At 39.1% G+C, this 14953-nt stretch overlaps 1 protein-coding gene across 4 annotated transcripts in view; it reads right to left on the bottom strand.

Annotated features, from left to right (window-relative positions):
- The window catches only part of pcsk5b (proprotein convertase subtilisin/kexin type 5b), a 375643-nt gene that overhangs the window by 120465 nt on the left and 240225 nt on the right, over positions 1 to 14953 (bottom strand). For 2 of the 4 annotated variants that reach the window (XM_072585118.1, XM_072585127.1), the window contains exons 19-20: positions 10152 to 10281; positions 7803 to 7918 (exon numbers count right to left, since the gene is read on the bottom strand). In XM_072585118.1, the coding sequence (XP_072441219.1) occupies positions 7803 to 7918; positions 10152 to 10281 (246 nt within the window). Of the gene's footprint in view, positions 1 to 3028; positions 6284 to 7802; positions 7919 to 10151; positions 10282 to 14953 lie in introns of those variants that run through there. The other 2 variants (XM_072585146.1, XM_072585137.1) reach the window with 2 other exon arrangements.

Raw genomic sequence — 14953 nt, 5'->3', positions numbered from 1 at the left:
GAGGAAAACTGTGGGAGATCAGGAGAGGAGTTACTTATGATGGAATACCCATTTTACGGTCTGCAATGATCTGGCCAATGGAGATGCCAAGGTCAACAGGATGTATCTTCATTAGAAGAATTGGATAGAATATTTTTGCTCGGGACCCAATCACTTCTCTGGCTTCCCACAATGTCAAGGGAGTGTACTCTATTCCTACCAGCCTTGCCCTTCACACTGAACTATTGCATACAATGGTCACCAATGGCTGAATCTGTACTGGCAGAGAATGAGCCTGCAACATGCAGCTATAGCTTTTCAGAGCACACATGCTGCTGTTAGGACCTGGTGATGGGGAGAGAGATGATCTCACTGTATCAATTTCTTCATTATTAAAGAGGCACTAGATCATGTGAACCAACATCAGAGAGCACAAGCCACTGCAGTGGTCAGACTTCCCAATACAAATTACTTTGCAGTATGCTTTTGGACAGTGTGCAGTGCAACAAATCCCCACAATAAACTGTAGCCACTCTATCTGACTTCCATATGGTCTATAGTTCAGGTGATATTCACAGTTCCCTCAATAGTAGTGATAACATATTAGGAAACCAGATGTCTGTGCCCAGAAATTGTATGTTCCAGTGTAGGCACATAGATAGTTCTGAACCAGGGGAGTTCATAAATGCCATGAGTACACATTCAGGAACAGCAGGTACCAGAGTCATGTCCATTGTACTGGGGATTGCACTCAACTTGTCAGAGCTCATCAGGTCAGAAAATTCTTCTGCACTGGATCCAAACTGAGTGCCCCACACTGCTTTTGCTGATTATGTCAGCTATTTCCACCCATGCCTGGTTAGTCTGCGTATGTGACCTGTTCCTGCCACTCAAGAGAGAGGAGATCCCTTCTCTCCTTTATGCACTGAGGATTTCCAGTTCTGAAAGTGGCAGTCTGGTAGACTAGGCCTCTGACACTCAAATTTGTTTTCAATTCTTTGATCATCCAAATTGAAAAAGTGATTTTAAGACAGCCACGGTATTGGCTGTTGTGGTTCTGTTTAAATCAGACCCACAGTTGAACAGCGCTGAGACTACTCTCTCCCATCCCCTCAGCCACTGTGTTTATTAGTTCACTATAAATCTGGCCTGGGACTTAACAGAACATTTGTGAGGAAATAGTCAGCAGGTTCTGGACTGAGAAAGATTCCAGTTTCTTGGTAAAAAGCAGGAAGAGATTGGCAGGGTGGAGGAGGACTGGGGCAGAAGTAACACATACAGCACGCACAAGGGAGGCTTTGCAGGGGGCGATAATATGTTTTAAATTTCACATGTCAGGTCAGAATACAAGTATTTTACCCCTTGCACCACTGTCTCAACAAGTAAATTCATTTACTAAAGGGACAGCATTCTTTTTTAATAATTGCACTGTGATCTTAAATTATAACTCCACAATAACAAAACAAGGTTGGAAATTATATTAGGTCAGTCCTATAATGACAGTATTCTATTCAGATCAGCTACGAGCACCACAGAGAATTTATTAGTAGCTCTTTAAATTCTTCCTCCAGTCCCTGCCGCACATATTGCATTTTTGAAGTCGACTTCAACACATCACTAACATTTCAAATACTTGAAATTATTTTGTGCATCACAGATATTGAACAGGTACTGATGTTTCATTTGTTGATTAAGCTTTGAGATACAAATTTCCAACAGACCAACTATATTGTACTAGGTCAGTGTTATTTCAGCTCAGTTTTTATTTATAGATTCTGTACAGTGTGGAAACAGGTCCCTTGACTCATCAAGTCCACACCAACTCCCTCGAAGAGTAACCCACCCAGACCAATTCCCCATACGTTATATTTACCTCAGATGAATGCACCTAATCTACAGCCAATTCACCTAACCTGCACATCTTCGGACTGTGGGAGGAAACCGGAGTACCAGAAGGAAACCCATGCACACACACACAGAGCGTCTGTGTAGAGCTTGCACAGTCGCCAGAGGTTGGAATTGAACCCAGGCTCCTGGTGCTGTGAAGCAGCAATGCCTCATTGAAGTTTGTTAAAAAAAGAAATATGTTCTGAAGTGTTACTGAAAATTTTAACACAAGGTCAACATGATATTTTTACTCTAAGTTAGGTGAGCTGACAACCTGTATACAGATGCACTGAGAGATGTGGAACCTAGTCCTGTAACAGTCGTCCCAAGGTCCACACTGCGCCTGTGCTGAATTGTTGGGCATCAATGTAATGGCACAACTGGACTTGGTGTCCATGGAAAAGAAATGGCTGGTCATCAAACTTTCGTGTATTCCAACCTTACCTCCAGCCAGCGCTATCCAAACCTTACTACCACAAACCGTGTTAAATTTTAACACAAACTCAAAAAACAAAATTCAAGGCACAAATAGAAAACAGTCATTAATGCAAGCTTATATCTAATGGCAAGCAGTATGTCAGGCTATTAACAGCTTTTGCTTAATTAATGAATGCTCTTGAGATGATGAGCTTTCTGTTCTATAACAGGAGACAGTTACAGACATCAAGTTGTGCCATGTATTTTGATTTCACTGACTGTTTCTGTAAGACATAGTGGGACATTTATTGGAACAGCAAACTGGTGAGTATTATTCACATAAAACAAAACAAAGAATTTCAGATATTGGTAATCTGAAACCAAAACCGATTGTTGGAGGAACTCAACAGATTTAAGCAGCATCTGTAAAGAGAAAGCATAGCTAACATTCCAACTCTGATGGTCCTTCTGAAGGCATTAACTCTGCTTTCTCTGCACAAAACTGCCAGACCCATTGAGATCGCCCTGCAATTTTTGCTTCTCTTTCAGTTTTATTTGTCTGTTCACTCAGCTTTCCTATCTGTTGATTGATATTCTTAACTGGTCCACACAGTCAGTTTCTGAATTATATTTCTCCAGTAGCTTCTGAGAAACCACTTAAATGTAGGGAAATTATTGTCTATGGTCTAATAATAAAAATTCCATATATTTTGCTTCCTCACCAAATAATAGCACAAATACAATATTTGTATATAAAACACTTTTTAAACTTTATTGAACTGATTTTAATGCCGCTTTAAATTTTACAGTTAAAACTATCAAACTACATATTTTTAAAACATAGAAAGCTCTTTTGCACACAGTGATATTCTAAACAAGACTTTTAACAAGATTTATCCAAGACTGAAATATGAAATTAAAGGTTAATTTAATAGCAAAAATAAAATATGGAATTACTGATTTTGGCATTATCCAATACAACAGGACTACAATATTTTACACATAATGACTGAGCATTTTACACATGTACAGTAACCATCAGTAAACGTGATCTTGAATTCAATGACACTATGCTAAACGTAAACTAGATTATAGCCTGTTTTATCATAATAGTGTTTTGTTTTTGCTAGCATTTGACAAAATCTTTACAATCCATTTCCATTATAGTGAATACACATTTTACTTAAGTTTAAACAAATCAGACCAAGTTAAAATTTAATTAAAAACCATGAGACCAAGGCGGTATTTAAATAGTGGAGCTAATGCACATATAATAAAAGGATCAATTGGAGGAAATTTCCATTTCTTTCTCATTAAATATCAACTTTGAAGAATGATAAGCAAAAAGGGAGGGTCCCTTTAATCCAACAATGATAACCAATAGCTCAGTGCAATGTGGGAATATGCTTGCTCCACATTTGTGGTGAAGGATCGGGGAGAGCAGCATTCTATCATGCACTGTCAAAGCCTTGGTCCAATTAAATGGGTTTCATCATACAATCCGCACACTGGAAGTGGCAAGGGGGTTAAAAAAAGGATCTTGAGAGCTCAGATTTTTGTTGGGTACGGTACATGTGATGAGTGTGTAATAATAAATTGGATTAGGGCAAGCACAATTTCAAAAATCACTGCAGACATAAGTGTAAGAAATTAGAAAACATTTAGTGCAATGAATTAGGAAAACTACACCATCATTAGTCAAATTAAAAATCAGCACCATTATGGGAGGGCTGCAGTAGGGAGAACAAGGAAAAGAAAACAAAAGTGGGGTTGCTTTCTGAATTCATTGTGAATTTCCTCTTCTAGTCTTGCCATAAACCAATCCTTTCAAAAACATTTGAAAATCAACAAAAACAGCAAATATCAATAAAGGCAAGCATTCACTGCCCTTGAACAAAGAGGTCTCCATGCCCACAGCATACAAAACAGCAATTTGTTCCATTGTCTTAGCTAGAGTTTGTCCTGTACACCACAAATTTCTGATAACACAACTCCCTTGAGATAAAAGGAGCTTTTCCAACACCTATGATGCTGTCATTCAAAGATTTAAGTTGAATTTGAATATGGTAGAAGAGAGTGCGCTGCGAGGTAGAACCTTATGCTTCACCAGCCAATGAGATCGTATTTGTTTAGAAGCCCAAGCTCTCATTGCTGGGCTTTCTTTCCCTGTACCTTAAAAAGGGAGCAAAGTCCCCTGAAGATGAGCTGCAGTCACACTTACACAGGTCACCATATGTTCCAAGCACCATTAGTGCAACATACTGTGTTGCACATTAAATTTAGCTGGCCTATTTCTACAGTCTAAATCTGAAGTGAAAGGTTTTCTTGTAAATGCACACAAACATGCTATTTAATTTATTTCAGCCCAAAGCTAACGAGCCACGCCATATGCGCAATGCACCTGAGAACTTGAATTTTTTTTTCCATCTTAGCCGACATGTCTGACAACCTGTTCACCATGCTCATCAGTCCACTTTACTGACCATGTTAACAGAGTCTAAAGCCCAGAGATCTAGATAGGTGTGAGTGGCATGACAACGGAAGATCATAGAGAATTTGAAATGTGCAATCTTTCTGGCAGTAAAATACCAATCTGTGCAGGTGTTTAACTGCACAGAAAGATAGGGTTAGACTTAAGATTACCTGAGTCAGCTTATCGCGGTTCAATTTGAACAAATTTTGGTTTATATAAAACTAGGTCAGAATTTCTTTTCATCCAAATCTGTGCTCAAATCACATTTTGAGCACGTACTTTCATGAATGTTACTGCTGACTTTGGTAATCAAAAATGGGAGTAATCCTAAATTATTGAAATGGTAAGATCTAAAATTCCAGAAAAGTAGAAACTTCCAGTACTTAAAATGCTGAACACACCAGAGCAAACACAAATAAGTTTAGAGAAGAGAGAAGTAAATCAAGCTTTAAAAGGAACAAAGAATATTAGTGGAATGCAGATTAATTTGTAAGTACTTGCAAGCCAGAAAGACATTACAAGGTTTTGCATTAATGACATGATTATTCAGTGCCAACAACTCATTTGCAGAGCAAAAGGGGAGATTGCTTCATGAACTGCTGTCTGTTCTGCTTTTGAAAACATTCTGCGACAATCATTACCATGAACATCGATACGAATCTCAGCATTTTCCATCACTGACAACAGCATGATCATCGGCATCATACGGACCAATATATTGAAAGCGTCAGGTGGTTAGTTAATATTGATTAAAAGTTTAAATAGACTGAACTTTGTAAGTTACAATTGCAGAAGAGGTTTAATATGAACATGCAGATTAGCAGTTTGTTTTTTCCCAGCTAGAAAGATGCATATAATTTCTCACCTACATACCTGTCCATACTAAACTGGAATCACCCAATATTGGTATTTGTCGGGGTTTGAATTTCTCCAAGTATTCATTTTTAAATGTAAACACCAATTAATTTACTAACCTTCCAATGTTGGAATCATGTAAACTTTTCAATATTGTACAAAAATAACCAGGAAAGATATGTCTGTGTGTGTGTGTGTGTGTGTGTGTGTGTGTGTGTGTGTGTGTGTATGTATGTATAGGTATGTGTGTGTAGAAGATGTCTGATAGTGGGAGATGGAGAGAAAATCATATCTCATTTTCAAATACAAAGTTTGGCATTACACACTTTGGTCATAAAAGTAAAATACTGACAAGTTAGTTATTCCAGATGTCAGACAGTAAACACCTGAAGTGAAAGGTAGGTCTGTTGTAATTGCTTCACCAATAAAAGTTCTGTCACACAGTTCACCACCTGCTTGAAGGAGGAGAAAGGGTGGCTTTCTATTTTTTAATATTAAAAGAATTTACATGTGTGCATACAGGAGCAAAGGAGGGGGGAACCCTGTGGTCATCTGTTCAACCTTTAAGTGAACATGTTCTGCAACACAGTTGTTGAAGCACTTTTCGTTGGCAAAGACTGTTCTTTTTCACGAGGACGCAGAAACTTCCCTCGGCCCACGATTCTTCCGTTGCTTTCCAGAGATCGGGATCACAGAGACAGAAGTTTGAAGGTGGAGGGGAGTTGGAAGCAGAGGAACGAAGTAGGTGATTTTCAGACAGGGCAGAAGAAATCAGTCAAGAGGTTGACAGAACAATTTTTTTTGTTCATCAGAAGCAATTGCGTCCGACAGGAAGTAAGTCGTCATTTTATTTTCAAACAGGAATTGATTTTATTCCATTTTGAAGAGGAAAAAAGATCAAACAGGAAGACATTAGAAAACAGTTGTTTAAAACATCATGAAAGTGAATTAAAACCACAGACAAAAGAACTGTTTAATCATATTAAAGAAAGCAAAATAGGAATCTAGAAACAATGGCATAAAATAAAAAAAATCTATGTTTGCAATTGCAATAGATCAAATCCTCCATAGTATACACTATAAATGATACGAGTGACCATTTAAAATAAAGAATAACTACTGATGGAGATGCAAATGTCTTCTATGTTCATCATAAAAATATATTCTGACATTCATTTGAAAGACCTTTGAATATTTCACCTGCAGGCAGCTTAATTCAAGGAAATTATTTTGCCGATTTGTTTTTGGACTGTAAACTGACAGAAATCCAAGACCTTCCCAAACCTGTAGAAATGATTGCTTCTCCAGCATGTAATTTTTCAAAAATATTGTCTTTTAATAATACCATTTCAGAATACAAAGCATGCAGAAAGAAGATACACATTCAATCATTCGCCATTTAGTATAACTCAAATATTCCCATCTAAAACACAATATTCAGGCAACCCATGCGATTCTGGCAGTTGACTACACCCTGCTGATAATTGAAAATTACTATCCTCACCTCACAGTCACCCTTCCTACAATAAGGGTAATCGGACAGCAATATCCCTAACTATGTTTGCACCTTCGAGTCTGAAGCAAAGTGCAGTTCACCTAACAGCACCTCTGCTGTAATCAGTTCATTAAAAAATATACTCTGAACTGAGCCTATATATTTTGAATCAACCTGTTCAAGTATGCTATGCCTATATGCCTTGCTAATTAAGCATTTATTCACTGAATCATTAATTTGTTTTTCTCCGACATTTCATGTATGCCTTACAAATCAGCATGGTAATCTGAATGAAAATGGATGGGTTTCTGTTATGGCTCATTCTATGGGCACATGCAGAAAGACTGGCCTTTGGGCAAGTGACTGGACAACTACCAGTCTGTATCAAAACAGCACATCATTAAATGGATAGAAGGAAATTAGTGGGAGTAGTAACTTGCAGTCAAGTAGTACAAATCAAAACCACATGCCATTTTCAAATACCAAAACCATTTCCTGACAGGTGATTGAACAGTACCTTATGCTTTGCAGTGTCAGCTAAAAAACAAAAAACTTAGTAGAACTTTTACTGACAAATAAAATAGAAGCTGAATTCAGTTAGAGGCTGTCAAATAACATTCATGCTGCCAAATGAACTGATTTTCTCTTCCTCTCATGAGCAGAGTTGAAGCCAAAAGCAAAAACAACAGTACTCACCATCTTTGCAAACAGTACCGACCACACAGACTCCCCCCTCGAGGTTATACCCACTTGGACAGGTACTGCAGTTTCTTTCTCCCTGGCCAGCACAAGTTAAACAGCTTGCATCACACCTTGGGGAAAAAAAATTACATTTTGTTCCAAAGTCCCATAAATATCTTCGTAAATACAAACAAAATACATACAGGGAGACAGGAAGTGACTTTTCAATGGAAGGTAATTGCTGATCCAAAATCTGAAATGAAAACCTGTTTCTGCATCATCATATTTTGGGAGGGCAGATTACAAAGTATTTAGCACCTGAACCAACAGGCTCCCAAAATCTACAAGGTTGCAGTTCTAGTGTTTATGTTATGATTGCATCTGTTGAACCCACTGACATTCATAATGTTAAGTGAGTAGTCTACAGGACTTGGTGCTGTAGTCTACAGGCTCTTGGTGCTGTGGGACCTTTCTGAATTAACAAGAAACAGTGGCATCAGATATCTGACTGGGTTGTACATCCCTTCCTGAGTAACAGGAAGGTTTCCCTCTCGTGTTTCCTATGTTTTACTACATTAACACTTTGGGTTGTACAAAAGGGATGATGGATAGTTACAGAAAATTAGGGCACTTGGCCCATTATCTGTATTAGCTCTTCGGTGAGGTCATTCCAAATTATTGCCAGTATATGGCTGTTTACCAAAATCTGCAGCTGACAAAATGTGCTAATGTTGCAAACTATGTGAAGGATAAAAGGTTAAAACTTGAAAAGGGCATCCAGCCACCAGGGCTGGAATGTCAGACAGTGGCAGATTAAATTTAATTATGCATAATTAATTAATAGGGTGGGGCACTGTTAGCTAGACCAGTATTTATTGCCCATCTGTGACTATCTTTGGAGAAGGCGGCAGTAAACTGACTCCTTGGGGGAGTATGTGTGTTCTCAGTGCTGTTAGTAAAGGAGTTCTAGGCCTTTGAACCAGCAGTAGTGAAGGAATGGCAATACAGTTCCAAGTCAGGATGTTGCGTGACTTAGAGGGGACCTTGAGAGAGAGAGACAGCGCGCGAGAGTAGAATAAAGGAGAGCAGAAGCAGTGGAACTGGTGTACACAAATCATTGAAGGTGCCAAGGCAGCTTGATTCTTTGTTTCATAAATACAAGCATAGAATATACATTCAAGGAAGTTATAATAAAACTGTTTAAAATGCTGGTTTGGCCCCAAATGGAATATTGGATTCATTTCTGGAAAAAGCACTTTATGAAGGATGTATGGTATTAGAAAGGGTAAGGTAAGATTCAGAGACATGGTTCCATTAATGAGGAACTTCAGTTCAATAGACAGTTAGGTTAAAGAAATCGCAGCCATGTTCTTTGCAGAAGGCTAAATTGAAAGGAGATGTGAGACGGACATTCTAAATCATAAGGGGTCTGGACAGTGCAATGGAGAGAACCTATTCCTATGGATAGAGCAATTGAGAAGCATTATGGTGATTGGTAGAACAAGGACCAGTGTCTGGAAAAAAAAAGCTGTGTTTTTTAAACACTGACTAATTAGGATTTACAAAGCACCACCCAAGAGTTTGGCGGAGGCACATTCAAATTGTGGCTTCCAAAAGAGACTTGGAATATTTCCTGGAGACCAAACAATTGCAGGGCTACAGATGAAGGTAGGAAAGTGGCATTACCTAAATTGTTCTTGTCGACAGCCAGAGGCATAACAGGCTGAATGGTTTCCTTTTGTGCTGTATAAACTCTATGATTTTGTTTGAATAGTTTAAATAGGAGAAAATAGAAAAGTGGAACACAGCAAAGTCCATATTAGAACTAGAATGTTAAAATATTTTTAAAAATCAGCAAATACCTAACATTTTCATTCAATCGTTTGAATGTTTTCCCTACATTGCAACAACGCCTATATTTCAGAAATACTTCTAGACAAAATGTTTTGGGACATTCCATGGTTGAGAAAGGTTTTACATAATTGCAAATTTAAAGAAAATTGTTTAAGTAAAGAGAAGGAATATATTAACAGTGGAACAATTAACTTGGATTTTTCAGCAAAACCAGTTAGTGCTTTTGAGTAAAAAGAGAAATTAGCTCACTGCTAAATCCTCAGAGGTTTAACAATGTTGGCCTTCGAAAAGTGCAGCAAACAAACAAAAAGATTAGCCATCATCAAAAATAAATTTGAAAAACACCACCACATGTCTTGGTAATAATTCAACATGTCCTCTCAACAATGGGCAGGTGGTGAATAAGCAATGGATTGTCAGATTGGCATGGTTTAATAATGCTTGGCAACATGAATGAAATTGCAAAATACATTGTCATTCTTAATTTCATTTTCTAAAATCACAACTTGCCTCCTGCATATTTTTTCGCCACGTTCAGATGCCTGATCTATATAGTAGCCAAGACTACAACTCAGCACACATCTCCACTCCTCCAGGTAGTAATCTGTAGCACATTGTGTACAGGACTCTTGGCCTGGACCTGCAACACAGAAAAGAAAAACCAATTACTTTTGCAGTAGATCAGGGCTTCCCAAAGTGGGGAAAGGACCCTGACTGGGGTCGCATCATAGACTGATCACCATCATGCCCCTCTTCCCCACATACAATTTCACCTTGCAGCAAAGACCTTTTCCTCTTCCCTCCCACTCATCAAGAGTTGTCATAATCGTCAAGCCTCAAAATGGTGTCACTATAAAAAAATGGTTTGGGAAGTAGACCCTCAGACTCAAGTTGAGAAGTCCTATCTTTACTAAAAAGACACTCACGTTTTCTGTTTTCAAGTTGTCACTAAGCATGTCTAATCCTCTAGTTCAGAGATTTGAATCAAGGTTTGAAATATTATGGTGCTTTGTCAATGTTGGACATACTATTTAATCAGATTTGGTAGATGAGGATTTGACTGCAATTTCAGTCCACCTTTGTCTATTTATATCTGCACGCTTGATGGATTGTTTATTAGACATTTTACCCAAAATGAGCACATATTAAATGTTACATACTAATTTTCAAACAATTTTCACTCCACAATCCCAGTCAGGGGATTTTCAAATTTGTGCATTTCAAAGTGTGATAAAAGTATTTACTTCACGAAGATTGTAGTTCAGAGGACAAGGAACGTTTCTAAATGGTCAATATGGAACAAATACTTCAGCACTATAGCAAGCAAAGGGAGAAGAAAAAGTATTTTAAGAAAACAGACAATAGCCATCACCACGAGAGGAACAACGGTTTTCTCCTGCAAACAGGAAACCGTTTTGCTCAGAGCTCTAACCACAGTTCTCTAATGTGAATTTAGCACAGGTTCTTTGAAGAGAAATGAAAATAGGGTCCAAGTTTGAAATGTTTTGGAAATTTATTTATTCACTTTATCAGGTTTACTAACATCTATTCTGAAATTGCATTCATGAAATGATGTAGTTATCTTCACACTGCAGTCTGGTGTAACTGAACAGAAAAGATTGAACAAAGCACATTTATTTGGAATCTGGGATTCATCCACATGTCACACAAGAATCAGTGCTGAGGCAAAGATAATATCTGAAATAACTCAACTTTAATAAAAGTATTCAGAGTCATAGAAAAGTATTCAGAGGTATGGAAACAGAGTCTTCGGTTCAACTCATCCATGCTGACCAGATATCCTAAATTTGCCAGCATTTGGCTCATACCCCTCTAAACCCTTCCTGTTCATATGCCCATCCAGATGTCTTTTAAATGTTGTAATTATACCAGCCTCCACCATTTCCTCTGGCAGCTCATTCTATACACGCAGCACCCTTAGGCTGAAAAAGTTGCCCCCTCTCAAGTCCCTTTTAAATCTTGCCCGTCTCACCTTAAACCTATGCCCTCTAGTTTTGGGCCCTCCTACACAGGGGAAAAAATCCTTGGATATTCACCCTATCCAAGCCGCTCATTATTTTATAAACTTCTAAAAGGTCACCCCTCAGCCTCCGATACTCCAGTGAAATTCATGGCACATGGTTGGCTCTCCTGCAGAGGGAGGGAGAGATAAGGCATAGAAATGCTCTGGTTATAGGGGATTCAATCGCAAGGGGAATAGCTGGATGTTTCTGTGGCCGTAAACAAGAGTGCAGGATGGTGTGTTCCCTCCCTGGTGGTAGGATCCTAGATGTCTTGGAGCAGTTGCAGGATATTCTGGAGGGGGAGGGTGAACAGCCAGTGGTTGTAGTACACATTAAAAAAAAGAGTAATTCCTAAAAGCAGTTTATAAAGATCTTGGAAGAAAACTGAAATGTAGAACCTCAAAAAGGTTATCTTAGGATTACTATCAGTGCCATGAGCTAGTCAGAGTAGGAACAGCAGGATATACATGATGAACATATGGCTGAAAATATGGTGCAAGGGGGAGGGTTTCAGATTTGTGCGACATTGGGATCAGTTCTGTGGTATGTGGGATCTATACAAACTGGACTGGATACATTTGGACAGGACCGCGACTGATGTCCTTGGTGGGGGATACTTGATAGAATGGTTGGGGAGAGTTTAAATTAGTGTGGCTGGGGGGATGGGAACCAGAGAAGGATGGTAGATGCAGAAATTGAAGGAGAGTTAGAAACCAAGGCAAGAACAACAAGAACAGGCAGGGAAACGCTGCTGAAGAGAGCAGGGGAGGTGGTCTGAAATGCATGTGTTTCAATGCAAGAGGTATAATAGGCAAAGTAGATGAACTTAGAGCTTTGGTTAGTACTTGGAAGTGTGACATTATTGCGATGGCTGGAAGATGGACAGGACTGGCAGCTGAATGTCCCAGGTTTTAGGTGTTTCAGGTGTGATAAAAAGGGAGGCAGAAGGGTTTGGGGAAGTTGCACTACCAGTAAAGGAATATCCCAACTGTATTGAGGGAGGACAGAGGACCCGTACAGCGAGATAATATGGGTAGAACTAAGAAGTAGGAAAGGTGAAATCATAATGCTGGGGGTATACTACAGACCTCCCAACAGCCAGGAGATAGAGGAGAGAATAGATACAGATTTTGGAAAGATGCAAAAACAGTAGGGCTTTTGTGATAAGTGATTTTAACTTCCCCTCTATTGACTGGGATTCAGAACATGCTAGGGGCTTGGATGGGGCAGAATTTGTAAGGACCATTTGGGAGGGATTCTATACACAATATGAAAACAATCAAACCAGGAAAGTGGTTACACTGGATCTAGTTTTGGGAAATGAGCCCTACTAGATGAGTGAAAATTTTTGTGGGGGAGCATTTCAGGAGTAGTGACCATAATACCATGAGTTTAAAAATACACATAGACAGGGATAACCACAGTCCCTGGGTGAAAGTCTTAAATTGGGGGAAGGTGAACTAGAACGATATTAGGCAGGAACTGGAGAATTTTGATTGCAGACAGCTGTTTGAGGATAAATCTACATTGAACATGTAGGAATATTTCAAACAGCATATGATGAGTTCAGGAATGGCACGTTCCTGCGAGAATGAAGGATAGGTACGACAAGTTTCATGAACATTGGATGACCGGAGATGTTACAACCTTGAACAGAAAGAAAAAGGAAGCATACATAACATCTCAGAGGATGGGAACTGCCGAAGCCTTTGAAGGATAAAAGAAAAGTAGGAAAGAATATTAAGCAAGGAATTAGAAGGGCTAAAATGGGTAATGAAAAGTCATTAGCAAACAGGATTAAGGAGAATCCCAAGGCTTTTTAATATATAAAATGTAAAAAGCAAGAGGGTAGCCAGGCAAAGGGTGAGCCCACTCAACGACAAAAGAGGGAATCTACGTGTGGAGCAAGAGGTAGGTGAGATCCGAAAAGAATACTGTGCGTTGGTATTCGCCAAAGAGAAGAAACTGATGGAGGATGATCTCAGGGAAGGAAATGTTGAGTTTCTAAGCCAATTAATTCGCTCTTGAGGAAGGCATTGTGCGTCTTAAAAAGTATTAAGGCAGATTTGTCCAGGGTCCTGATGGGATCTATCCCAGAATATTGAGGGGTGCAAGAGAACAAATTGCTGGAGCACTGACAGACATCGGTGTATCCTCTCTGGCCACAGGTGAGGTCCCAGAGGACTGGAGAATAGCCAATGCTGTCCCACTGTTTAAGAAGAAGGATAGCAGGGACAATCCTGGGAATTACAAACCTGCGAGTGTCACTTCCAATAATTTCCCTATCGCTGACGAGATTCTCAGGGACAAGACCTATATGGATTTCTAAGCAAATGGACTCATTAAAGGTAGACATTAAAGGTTTTATAAGGGGGGAGTTTGTGCCTCACTAACTTGATCGAGGTTTTTGAGGTGGTGAAGATGATGGAGGGAAAAGCAGTTGTTGTCTATATGAACTTCAGTAAAGCCTTTGACAAGGTTCCTTGTGGCAGACTGGTACAAAAGGTGAAGTCACATGGTATCAAGGATGAGCAGGCAACATGGATATAGTCATAGGCTTAGTCATAGGAGACAGAGAGTAGTGTTGGAATAATGCTTTTTGGAATGGAGGGCAGTGACTGGTGATATTCCACAGGGATCAGTGCTGGGACCTCCGAAGTTCATGATCTACATAAATGATATGGAGGAAAACATAGTTGGTCTACTTAGTAAGTTTGTGAATGATACAAAGATTGGTGGAGCCGTGGATAGTGAGTACGATTATCAGAGGATACAGCAGGATATAGATCAGTTGGAGGCATAGGCAAAAAAATAGCAGATGGATTTTAATCCTGACAAATGTGATGTGATGTAGTTTGGAAGGTCAAGTGCAGGGGAAAAAATTACATAGTGAATGGCAAAAATCTTAGCAGTATTGATCTTAGCAGTAATGACCTATAGAATGCTTGTCTTCATTGGCAGGGACATAGAGTATAAGGATAGGCAAGATATGCTGCAGCTTTATAGAAACTTTAATTAGGCCACGGTATTGCACAAATTCTGGTTACCACATTACCAAAAGGATGTGGTGCTTTGGAGAGGATACAGAAAAACTTTACCTGGATGTTGTCTGGTATTGGGGGGGCGATTTTAGCTATGAAGAAAGTTTGAATAGACCTGGATTTGTTTTCACTGGAATACAGGAAGTTGAATGAGGGGCAAGCTGATAAAACTTTAATAGATTGTGAATGGCAAGGATAGAGTGGAAAATATGAGTCTTTCTCCCAGGGTGGAAGGATCAATTACTAG

The sequence above is a fragment of the Chiloscyllium punctatum genome, chromosome 2 (assembly GCF_047496795.1).
Source record: "Chiloscyllium punctatum isolate Juve2018m chromosome 2, sChiPun1.3, whole genome shotgun sequence".
Classification (NCBI taxonomy): domain Eukaryota; kingdom Metazoa; phylum Chordata; class Chondrichthyes; order Orectolobiformes; family Hemiscylliidae; genus Chiloscyllium; species Chiloscyllium punctatum.
This window is presented reverse-complemented; position numbering and strand designations above follow the sequence as displayed.